The sequence below is a fragment of the Panthera onca genome, chromosome D3 (assembly GCF_046562875.1).
Source record: "Panthera onca isolate mPanOnc1 chromosome D3, mPanOnc1 haplotype 2, whole genome shotgun sequence".
Lineage (NCBI taxonomy): Eukaryota > Metazoa > Chordata > Mammalia > Carnivora > Felidae > Panthera > Panthera onca.
Genome location: NC_138350.1, coordinates 62,829,443 through 62,842,718, shown reverse-complemented (window position 1 = coordinate 62,842,718; position 13,276 = coordinate 62,829,443). Strand labels below are relative to the sequence as shown.

Sequence of the window (13,276 nt, the reverse complement as noted above, 5' to 3'; positions counted from 1 at the left end):
GGGTAAGTTCTTAGGATAATACAGTTTCCTAAAACTGTCCCCAGTAGAGTTAGAAAACTTGAACAGATAAATATCCACGGAATAAATAGAGGAAAGTTAAATCATAGTTCTTATGGATGGCTTCTTTTTAAGCAAAAGACTGATTTCTGACCTATGTGGGTATTTGCTAGGACAAGTGTTTTTACTTAGGACCTAATGGTCCCCACATATCTCTTAATATTGTATACATATGTTTATAGGAATGTATACTTTGGGAAGAAGACATAGACCTTCATTTTCATTAGATACTTGAAAAACAATGTATTAAGATATTATAAAGGCAATACAATAAATCTCGAAAGAAAAAGGAGGGGCTATTTTTGAGTTTCTGACAGAATGACTGTATGGCAAAAGAAAATAGAATCCCCTGATTTTGAGGATGTAAACCTGTGTATCATAAAATAAATAAAATTTAGGTCCCAGGACAATTGATAGATATTTAGCAGATTACTTATTTCAACATTGAATCTGACATGTATTTAGGAGAGATTTTTCAAAAATTGTTTGTTTTACATATTATCTCCACAAAGGGAAATGGCTCTTAGATATCCCATCAGGCATCCACTTTGTAAAACACAAAAGAAACTTTTACAAATCAATCTTTCTAAAATTATCTTTTGAAGTTCTGGAACAAAGCTCAGCTGGCTCTCTCTTCTTTGGTTCTGTCTCAGTGGTAGGTCAGAGGATTTGAGAATTGAAGGGCTTTTTCAATTATACAATAAGCAGCAGGTTTCCATTAAAGCACAAACTCCATCATCTAAATATATGCTAGGTATTCTTATAAATAAGTGTAAAAGGTAAATCTTTGACTGATTCATTTATTTCTGACACTGGCTTTGTGAATCTCAAGTCTAGTATCTAATATATCTATCAGTTGTTCCAAACTTCACCTTCAAAATTCTTTCCTAGGTGTATAGAAATTAACTTAGCCCCTAAGTATACACAGTGCTTTCTAATGCTTCTTAGGAACTTCCATGGCTATCATGTATTGGTACCTGGTCAATGAAGAGTTTAAATGTGTTGATTGAGTGGTATGACATTTGAGTGGAGATATTAACATTGTCAAAGAAAAGCAGAGCTGGACAGTAAAGTGGTAAAGATGGATTTCATTCAGGAACTATTACAATAGGGGAAAAAGGCTTCCCTCAGTACAGAACTGGGCTCAATTCTGAATACAGGAAGGACAAGTGGGAATGTATAGCCAAGGAGTGAGTTGGGGGTCAGTGGATAGAAAATCACTAAGAGGGTAAGGAGGATTCTGGTTAAATAAACTTAATAGGATTCTTGCTGAAGGTAGGCCAAAGTAACCATGGAGGATGAGGAATTTGATCAGTTACCAAGGGTGACCAGATATCAAGTGTGGAGAATTCCCTCTAAAATGACTTAGTAGGATTCTTGCTAAAATTTAGCAAAGCAGAGATGAGCATGGAAGCCTGAAGGTCACAGCCTGGTTTAGAGGAGGGTTCAGAGGAGCCTGATGAAGGTTTAGTCAAATAGAATCTTTGTTAGTATGATATAAAAATGAGGGAGAAGGTGAAGGCCATGCTATGCCATAGGACAAAGGCATCCTCATAGGTGGAAAATCCTTTCTTCCATAAGTCTGAGAACATGGAGAAGCTGTTTGGGCAGTACTGGAAGTCAAGCCTAAAGAGGTATGATGGGCACATGAAGGACCACATATGCTAGCATGGTTTTTATCTTAGCAATTGCTGACATATGAGTAGCAGGATTATTTTTAAAAAATGACTCCGGTGTCTTTGGGGAAGGTTTAATGGAAGATAAATAAAATAGCTACGAGAGTCAATTTTAAGTCTATGGCGATAGGGATTTAAGATGTAAGATTTTGAACTAGAGTAATATCAGAAAGAAGACATACTGGACAGATATTTTGGAAATAAAATAAAAATTCATGGAGACTAGATGGAGGATATGAAAGGGAATATATCCAAAGGCATTTTTCAAGATTTTAGTCTAAATAATTATCATAAGATGGATGATGCTCTTGTCACATTGTATAGAGTTGTATATCTCTGCTTTGAGTAGAGTGGAGTGAGAATCTCCTCATTTTAGTTCTAACTTTAACAAGTCTGAACTATCTTTGAAATTTAGTTGATTGACTAGCCAAGCCAAGTGTTCACTGGGAGGCCAGGCCTCTGACCTTTGTGCTCTAGCTGGGAATAAACCAACAGGTGGTAATAGATAGAGGAGACTGCTCTTTTTAAAAGTCATGAAAATGTTTTCCAAATTCCCCCTGATATCTACTTAATAAACATGTTGCTTTCAGTTTGTTTACTTGAAATATCCTAAGTCCTAAAGCTATCTGTAAGAAATGTTCATTTGCATTTCAAAAATTTGCCCTAAACTGTCAAATTGAGTAATATTTTCATATGGAGACTTCCTTTGTCAATTCGAAGACAGGAAGTAAACACTATTAAAGTGTAAACAGAAATTCTTTTTCACTGGGTCAGGTTCTGTTTCTTTGCATTTCAAACTGAGTTTAGACTAATGTCTTATACAAGTTTGTTGAATTTAACTGTCTTTCCTGTTCCAAACATTTGCTGAAGCATGAATACATTGTTAAAGGAAACCAGAGCTGGACAGTAAAATGGTAAAAATAGATTTTATTCAGGAACTATTGCAGAAGGGGAAAAGAGAACTCATTAAAAAACTGGACTCAATTGTAAATACAAGGGAAAATGAGAATTTATAGGCAAGGAGTGGGGACAAGCATAGGTGGAAAATTATTAACAGGAGATATCAGAAATAGGGGAATTTTTGCCAAATAGACCTAAAAGGATTCTTGCTGAAGGCAGGCCAGGGGGATTCGGTATCAAGGGTGGGACATTCTCACCAACATGATTTAGCAGCTTTCTTGCTATCACTGAGCTATGCTGGTCTAGCAGGGACAGGAACCTAGGTCAGGGTTTCCTTGAGAGGAAGACTCAGGGGAGGCTAACTGAAGTTTGATCAAGGAGAGAGTCTTTGTCACACGTGCAAACACACACACACACACATGCACACACACACACACACACACATGCACACACAAACACAGACTAAGAGAGAACACAGAAGAGAAAAGGAAGATAACTATATACTAATTCTTTTTCCAAGTTTGTTGCTTTACTTCAGCATTGCATTTGTCTACTAATAATGAAAATTTACATGAAGAAGCTATAATAGAAAGATTATAAATATTTTATAAAATTATTGATTTGAAAAGAATGTGGAGAATTTGGAGGAAATACCCCAGAAAGTAATGAAAATTAATAAAAGGACCTAAATAGCATGGATTAGGCAAAATAAAAGTGACAAATAATTTTAATTAAAAATCTGGCTAAGGATAAAAATTCATACAATCATGTACCTTTATAACTAATAGAGACTTCAGAGATTATCTCCTTATTTTAACAATGAGGAAGATAAGTCCCAGAGCACACACCAGACCTGCAACGAAAAGAGCTTCCCAACTAATACCAACTGTTACACCACAGCAAGCCAAAAAGGCCCTTACAGCTACTTTATATTCTCATTATGTCAATATCCTTCTTGTTTTTACCACAAGGCAATTTTTCATTAAAATACACTTACAATTTAGACATATTTATTCCAGAGAGAAGTTTCTGGCATTATTTTCCCTTTAGACACATTTTTTCTCCTCTAGAACTTTCCCTATCATTTGGTGGTTCATGTTGCATGATTAAACTAGTCACTCACTCGGTCACTCAGAGAAATAAGTCACTGACTAGATCTCATTAAAAGACTGATATTTTTGGAAGATAAAATTTTATTAAATAAAAAAAGACTGATGAACTACATTGGTGAATAATTTATTGATGAGCTGGTGAGTTTTTATTAAATTGCATTTATTTTTTTTCAGCAATGACAATGCAGTTTATTAGTCATCAGTTTCCTGATTATCATGACCCCACTATTGGTGAGTATAAGCCTCTTTTCTCCTTTACCCCAAATAGAGAGACACTATATAAGTGCCTGACAAATATTGTTGATGTCTATAGACAATAAGAAATATGTTTTACACTTTGACCCAGTACACATACACATAAATACAGAATACTTAAGGTCCCACAATACAGACTTTGAGAAACGATATTTGTCCTTACTTCTTGATATGTACTCTTGTATTTTCCATTCTATTCTGTTTTTTTTTCTTTTTAATTAATTTATTTAAATTCAGGTTAGTTAACATACAGTGTAGTATTGGTTTCTGGAGTGGAACTCAGTGATTCATCACTTACATACAATATGCACTTACATACAGCACTCATTCAAACAAATGCCCTTCTTAATGCCCATCACTCATGTAGTCCTTCCCCCCACCTGCCTCCCTTCAAGCAACCCTCAGTTTGTTCTCTGTCTTTATCCTGATAAATGATGGCTGGAGTACATTAAGTTGATTTCAGAATCCACTAACAGATATCTACCTGCATTTGAAAAGCTCTGCTTTGGATAAGATAAGTGATGTTACTGTATGCTTATGTGGTCATTTGCCTACTTTATCAGTGTCTAGATCTTGTATTGCACAATTACTTAACCATGTTAATTGTTCATTTGGAAAATACTTTAGGTATAGATATAATTTTATTCACCATTCTCATCTTGTAGGTGGGGAAACTGAGACCCAAAGAATCAAAATATTGTTAGAGCCAAAAATCCAGCCATGTTTCATTTTTCCTGTCCATTTTTCATTTTTTTTAATCATACTAAGTGTAAGAAGATTGTAATTGGGAACAAGTTTTCTCCCTCAATCAGAGCAGAAAAGATGTCTTTAAAACTGCTTTACTCCTGCAAAGAGCTTACTCTAAAGGATCAGTTGAAAATTCCCAGAGTCTGCCATAGTGCTAATGGCACTAATACACTAGCACTGAAAACACATCAAAGTGTTAATTCATGGGAGAGGAAAACACATAGTTCTGGACCCCTCATGGTTGCCAGGTTGCCTAGACTACACATCTCATCACTTATCCTCTTTCTTCCCTTTGTCTGATTATCACCTATCCTCACTTCCAATGGGTATGATCCTCTAATTCCTATTTTGCTCATCAGGCAATTTCAATTCAAGGTCCTACTGTGTTTAAAAAAATGTTATCCTGGGGCGCCTGGGTGGCTTGGTCGGTTAAGCGTCCGACTTCAGCTCAGGTCATGATCTCACAGTCCGTGAGTTCGAGCCCCGTGTCGGGCTCTGTGCTGACAGCTCAGAGCCTGGAGCCTGTTTCAGATTCTGTGTCTCCCTCTCTCTCTGCCCCTCCCCTGTTCATGCTCTGTCTCTCTCTGTCTCAAAAATAAATAAACGTTAAAAAAATTTTTTTTTAAAATGTTATCCTATATGTGATAGGATATAGGACATTTGCCTAAATACTACTACTGAAATGAATAAAATGTACTTGTTTTTAAATGTTCTACAATTCAGCAAGACTTCATCAGTTGAACTGATTAGTAAGATTTCAGTGCAGGAAATTTATACATCATTAATCAGAAAATACTTCTTCAAGGAGTTGAGTTTTGTTTCTGAAGAGACAGTAATCACTTTGTAAAGTTTTAGAAGCAATCCTCTAAATCCATTTTCCAAACATCTTGATTCTGGAATGCTGGTGACTTTGCCTAACACACTATGAATTACAGAAGAGGAGAAATCTCTAGGCAAAAGCTCTGAATCTTTTATCTTGTTGGAAAATCCAACAGTACAGTATATCATTTATTAAATCACAAATTCACTCTGTTGTTCATTACTTTTCATCATTGTTTAAGCTTTATATGCATTGGTATTTGCAAAAGCTACCTTTGCTCACCAGCCTTTCATCTAATGGCTTGATTAGGGCAATATGTGTGAATAAATTATAAATGGTCCTTCAAGGGGAAGAAATGAGAAGATGATGATGATTTCTTTAGATTTCTATGAAGTACATCCATCATTTGAAATTAAGATAACTGGACATTATGTATTAACAGACATCTAAAATCATACCTTTATCTGGCTATAAATAAAATAGCTTTAGAGGAAGAATTTTGAAAGTGGAGACACAGAGCATTTTATTACTATCAATTCAATTTTCCTATCATTTCATTTCCTGTCTTCTCTAATGAAAATATTGGTTAATAATTTTCCATTGGTATCCTGTTTCAAGAAGGTAAAGGTGCCAATAATTCACCTTTCATCTGCTCAAGCTACATAACTATAACTCAGGCTGGCTGACTTAATAACCCCTCAAGAGGAAATTTGTATTAGTGCATTTTGAAAATCATACAAATTAGAGAAGAATATGCCTATCAAGGATACTTATTTCACAATTTATGTAGGAAATGAATACATAAAATTGGAATGGAATGAATACATTTTGGAATGGAATTCCAAAAATTCCATATTCCATAAAATTGGAATTTTATGGAATTCCATAAAATTCCAATTCCATAAAATTGGAATGGAATGAATACCTTTTCCATTCTGTGCAGATCTGTTTGTCATCCTACTGACTGAGGTTTTTGGAGAATCTTTCTCTGAAACGTTTGAAGGATTTGCATAATTTTATTCTCTCCCTTATATTTATCTTAAAATTATTTTTCTCTCAAATCTACATCAATTCTGAAAGTTTAGGTTTCCTTTATTACTGACAAGAATGAAGGCTACTATCTGGTACCAATGATCTAGCCGAAGGAGTAATTGCTTTCCTTATTAACTGAACATTTTCAATGTCAGTAACCAGTGGGTCTAGCATCTGCAAATCCACTGAAGATACTATGAAAGGGATATTGAAAGGTATTGATTCTATTCTTTCGTAAGAAGACCTCTCAAAAATTAAATTAAGTTTCTTAATTTAATTTAATTTAATTAGGTGCCAAATGTGGATAAATTGAAGCTTTAATTTAATCTTTAAAATGAGTATCTCTAAGCATTAGGCATTAAGTACAGTTTGAGTTTCCCATAGTAAAGTAATTATGGAATAATAAGAAGAAATATTTTGACCAAAGCCTTGATGTTCAACCCTTTGTAATAAATACACATGCTATTTTTAATTAGCAATAAGTCATTAGACATAACCATTGCTTACAATTAAATTAGCAAAAAATTTAAATGCCTACTCTTTGCCAAGCAATCTGCTGGTCCTCTAGAAATAAAAGTTTAATATAGCACAGTTCAAGCCCTCAAGGACTTTTCAACTCAACAATAGAAATTAAGACAAATACACAGATATTTAAGCCATCTATGAAGTCAGTTATTACTATAAGAAAGAAGCAAAGTGCTGAAGAATTTTGAAAGAATGGAGAGAAAGTTCAGTGACCCCCTTTTAAAGTTGTATTCACTGTGATTAGGATCACAGTTTCTGATGTGTTTTAAAAACCAAGACATTCCTGCTATACATTCTAGAATTCAAACCCTTTGAGGAGACTTCTCAGAGCAGTCTGGATTTCTCAAAGGCTTGAGATATTTGAGAGAATGACCTAGAACAGTTTGTTTTGCTATGTCCTTTAAATTTTATTGTAACTTGCTCAAAATTAAAAATGTTATTGCATGTAATTTTAATTTATTATCCATTAGATATCAAGTTGTTGTTTTTTTCTGAAATATGATATGGTGTTACTTTCCTCCAATCCAACAATGTAAATATCAGGTTCTCATTTGTGGACTGTATATTTAGTCCAAATTACTGTTTGTTAATGTCTTTATATGTTGAGAATTGTTTCTGTTCATGCTTTTATTCATAATCAAATGAAGGCAAACGTAAGCATAGAAAAATAGGTAACTTTGCTTGGCAAATTATGCAGATGGAAAAAGATGTAGTATCAAAAAGATTGCTCTCAATATAACATTTAATATTGGATGGAAAACTCTGAACCATGAAGGATTTGTGTTCACTCTTCATTATGGAATGTCATAACTTTGATCAAGTCATATTCATAATTATCTCTCCTTGTCCTCAAAGACTATTGTTTTAGCCTCCTTTCTCTGCAAGCCTGTTTACAGGAGCCACCCAGGTGCCCCTGTAAATATATGTAAAACTCATATATCTATTTAGTACATATTAGGTGTCAGGTATGATGTTACACACTCTATACATAGAGATAAAAACACAATCTGTGCTTTCAAAACACTCCCAATTAGGTGGAGAAGATAAATCAGCAAACAAGATCATCAATGAGTTTATGAAAGAGAAAAACACAAGGTGCAGAAGAAGGGCGATATAGGAACATCTCACCCAACTAGAAGGGGTACAGAATACGTGTAGAGCAAATGTTTTCTGTGCTGAGTTTTGAAGGGTGCATAGGAATTAGGCAAGTGAAGAGGAAGGAAGAATAGACATTCCCAGAAGAACAAACAATACTGCCACCAAAACAAAAAAATACAGCATGTGACTGAGATGGGGCATTTCTGGAACCAGAAGTCCTGAAGATGAAATAAATAACATAATGTGCAGAGTGGCAGGAGGGAGGTAAAGATTTGTCAGGGATCAGGTCTTCAAAGGTCTTATAGGATTGACTAAAGGTTTAAATATCTGAAGTCTTGTACTCTTACCTGAGATGAAAATAAATATTATTGACAGACCACTTAACTTTGTACATTTAGATAGCTCCAAGGCAGATAAAACTAAACATGCCCCAACTTTAACTAATAACTGATGATGCTTAGTAGACTTCCTTCAGGATTATTCATCATGGTAAGCCCCTTTATCCACCCGGATCTCACGCCAAAGCCCAACAGGAATCCTTGATACCTGTCTCAACTTGTCCTATATTAATCATTCACCAAAGTCTGTTGTTGCTACCTCCTGAAACTATCTGGAACCTATCCCCATCTTTCCATAACCTCTGCTGCCTTCTTATTCTAAGCTACTTCCATTTCCAATTTAGACTAACTCATCCAGTTGCTTTTTACACAGAATCCACAAATATCTTTAAAACATAAATTTGCTCTTCTTAACAATCCCTAATATTGTCAATCGTGATTAGGATGAAAAATAAAAATTTAAGCATAAAGACTCTCATGGTTTGCTACTGTTGCTTACACACTTGTCACACTCTACCCCCTTTTGGGCTTCAAAAACATCTACCACTTTTTAAATTAGCCAACTTCCAAGCCCCTTTTTGCCTTAGAACATTTATGCATATATTTTAACCCTGAATGCTCTTTACCTCTCCACTTTCCATCTTTGCCTGGGCAACTCATACATTGGTCAAGTTTCAGCTTAACTATTGCAGCCTCAAGAGAGCCCCCTTTGATTACCCAAAATAAAATATGTCCTACTTTCATACATTCATTCAGAACCTTGAATATTATGTTAATATCATTTATCAATATATAATTAAATAAAATTTAAAAATTTTAATGTTTATTTATTTATTTTCAGAGAAAAAGAGCAGGAGCGGCAGAGAGAGAGGGAGAGAGAGAATCCCAAGCAGGCTGTGTGCTCTCAGCATAGAGCCCATTGTGGGGCTTGATTTCATGAACTGTGAGAACCTGATTTGAGCTGAAATCAAGAGTCAGATACTTAACCAACTGAGCCACCCAGGTGCCCCTTTAATTAAACAACTTAAAAAATTTTATGTTTATTTATTTTTGAGACAGAGAGAAACAGAGCATGAGTTGGGGTGGGGCAGAGTGAGAGGGAGACACAGAATCTGAAGCAGGTTCTGGGCTCTGAGCTTTCAGCACAGAGCCTGATGCAGGGCTCAAACCCACCAACCATGAGATCATGACCTGAGCCAAAGTCGGACGTTTAACCAACTGAGCCACCCAGGCGCCCCTTAAATAACTTTTAAAATTAGTTATCTGTTTAATTAAAGAGCAATAAGGTTAGGAACTGCGATATACTATTCACTAGTGTTTGCCAAGGCCTTGGTAGAGTGCCAGACATATAGTAGATCCTCAATAAGTATTTACTGAATGAAAAATGGATGAACAAATACATTTCTAGAAAAGTATTAATTTTACACTTTGCTACAGTTAACTTTAGAGTCCTAGGGAACAATTAGACTAATAATTAATCAGAGGTGTGTTAGGGTCTTTAGTACAAATTTCCTATGTATGTTGATAGCTATTTCTTGACCTAAAATGGTTGCCAAAAGAAAATTTCTTTAAAAATTAAAAGGACTATGCTAATGTCAATTATTATTTCTTCTCCTTTCTCTTTTTACTCTTTCTTTTCTTCTGCTTCTTCTTCTCCATTCAATATTAATTTATTAACAAATATTTCTTGGGTAGCTACCATGATTCAGGCATTGTACAAGGCACAGGAATGAATGGTGCACAAAATAGTAGGAGTGCACAGTGGAACATTCTTCACTGAGCTTCCCTGCCTGATTTTTTTTTAATATTTTGTCTATTTTTGAGACAGAGAGAGACAGAGCATGAGCAGGGGAGGGGCAGAGAGAGAGGGAAACACAGAATCTGAAGCAGTCTCCAGGCTCTGAGCTGTCAGCACAGAGCCCAACACAGGGCTTGAACTCACAAACTGCTAGATCATGACCTGAGCCGAAGTCGGACGCTTAACTTACTGAGCCATCCAGGCGCCCCTCCCTGCCTGACTTTATTTCATTATCTGTAAGAGTTGATCATATCTCTTTATTTGGAGTCCAACTGTCCTTTTTTCCACGTCGCATTAGGATGACTTGAGGTCATTAAAAAATGTACAGCACATAATCTGGTTACAGGAAACTGGCCTTAAAGACCTATCCAATTGTTTCTTTGTGCTGCTTTTCCTGCAGAAGGAAAATAGCTTTAACAAGCCAGGAATCAGTTATCACTATATTAGTCTACCTGTCCATATAGTTATTCAATTTTCATAGTGCCCAGAAATTTATATGACCAACAGGTTTCCAGCTGTTCTTACATATCCTATCTTCAAGGAACACATACTTTTGTCATTGACTCAGCTGTGAATGCTTTTCCTCTTTTAGTGTTTTAGACCTCCAGTTTCACTTACTGGCTATGAATACTGCATAACACACTCATCTGAAAGATTTATATTCTTTCTGAACAATCGGTAAGGACTGTAACACACTCTACAAGAAAAGAATAAAATGTCATATAGAGATTTAAGTCTCCCTGAATGATTTGGGAAGTTTGAAAAAACAGGGGCTCTGCATAGGTGGCAAAGTACATCAAAAATATACACAGGTCATCTGTGGATAGCATCATGTCTAATGATCGTGATTGCACTGCAATGTGTGAGCATGAAATATATCAGTGTGATTATACCAGTGTAGGAGAGATACACCACATTAAGTATACATTTTTCAGTATCTCTGGTGAAATACAAAGTTCTTAAGCTAAGGATTTTAAAGAAATAGTGTGTTTGAATCACACTGAAATGGCCTGTTCAATGTCTAAAATGTGCACTAATAGAGTCACTTCTTTGTGTCACTAGAAAACCTGTGTTAAAATGTAAATGCTCAGGGGAGAGGTAATGCCCAGAATCATTAGGAGTCATTTATACATTAGCATAGATTAATGTATCCAATTATTCTAGTGAGCCAACCACAAAGCTATGGTCTACAGAGCAGCACTGAAGGGATAACATGAGGTTTGGAGAACGAGGTGTATTATTACCAGGTAGAATAAGTGCCAGAGTAGAATTCTTGAAGGAAATCAAGGCTTATAAACTGAAATTGAAGAATTACATTATTGAGTGACTCTGGAAAGCCAAACATGTTAAAATAGAAAGGAAATTAGTACGGAATCAGATCAGAAATTGAATTCTGCCTACACACTGGCCCCTGATCTTTCCACTCATCCTGTAATACCCTCTTGTTTGCTATGCTCCAGCCACACCAGTATTTCCTCAGTTCCTTAAATATTATAAGCAAGCTCTTCCTTGCCTTTTGGCTTTTGCCAATATGCCATTGTCGACCGTGAACACCTTCCCTTTGCTCTTCACCTTACAGGTTCCTTTTCACCTTGAAGGTGTCAGTTTGTGTACCACCTCCTGAGACAAGTCTTCTTTTACCACTGCACCTGAATTAACTGCTCAACACATAAACCACACACAGCCATGTGCACTTGTAACATACAGATTTATTCTCAACATCAACATATGGCTTTTCTCCTTAATAACATTTATCAAATTCCACATCAAAAACTGTGTTATTTTTTTGTCTGCTTCTCCATGTGGGATGCAGGCTTAATGACGGTAGGGACCATGTCTGCTGTGTTCACCGTATCTCACATAGCACCTAGCACAATGCATGGTTTACAGAGAATGCTCAGAATACTTGTTGAATTAGAGAATGTGTGACTGACTTTGGTGTCCTTTTTTTCCTTTTTACCTAAATTATGTTCCATAATCATATAATTTCAGATCACTTTGCCCTTTCATGTACGATGTAGTAAGCTAAGTGCCACCTAGGCTAAACCCAAAGCTTTGCTGTTCTGAAACTGCATTGGGTTAGCTGAACATGACCGTGCTCCCTGGTCTCACTTTAAATGTATTCTCTCAAATGGGCTTGGAGTTGAGCCTGGCAAACACATGCAGGTCATTGTCTACTCACTCTCTCACTCTAGCACCAGCAACTTCCCCAACTTCACACTCACTCGATGGTCTTGCTTATTTCTTTATGGAGAAAAATGAAAGCAATCAGAAGAATAAATTTCCAAAGCATCTCATCCAGAAGAATCTTCCAAAGCTATCCACCTCTCTTTACCTATACTTGGTGCTCCTACTAATTTTAGTACTTAGTTATTACTTAGGTGAACTACCCAGGCTCCTTTATAAGCCAGTACCACACTTTCCAGTCAGTAGGTCCCATCCTCCTCTTCTGCTGAAGCATCCTGCTCAAATTTTCTCTGTTATGGAGAATTTCCCACCATATTAAAAAACATGTGCTATTTCTGGCATCCTAAATATTTTTTAAAACGTTAAATTCTTGATGGATTTTTCTTTACCAGTGTCTGCCTCATTTTCCCACTGTCTTTCTTTGCTGTAAAGTCCCTCAAAGAGCTGTTTGTAACATAGGTTCTAATTCCCCTTCCCCTTCTTTTACTTTCTTCAATCAATTCTAGCCAGATTTTAATCCTATCACTCCACTAAAAGTGCTTTTATCAAGGTCACTTTGTCTCTGTAGTGGCTAATCCAATGGTTGATTTTCATTCTATCCATTTTGATCTACCAGCAGGATTTGATATGGTCTACCACTCTCAGATTTCATCCGCTTTTTTTTTCCCTTAACATCCAGGATACCACACAGCTTTGGTAACTATTGTGTCAGCTTCTCTGACTCCTGGACT

General features: G+C 35.9%; 1 protein-coding gene across 1 annotated transcript in view; it reads left to right on the top strand.

The window, feature by feature from the left end:
* Nucleotides 1-13,276, top strand: part of RIT2 (Ras like without CAAX 2) — a 372,189-nt gene that overhangs the window by 69,125 nt on the left and 289,788 nt on the right. Inside the window, exon 2 of the mRNA XM_060613718.3 lies at nucleotides 3,920-3,976. Coding sequence (XP_060469701.1) covers nucleotides 3,920-3,976 — 57 coding nt within the window. The remainder of the gene's footprint in view (nucleotides 1-3,919; nucleotides 3,977-13,276) is intronic.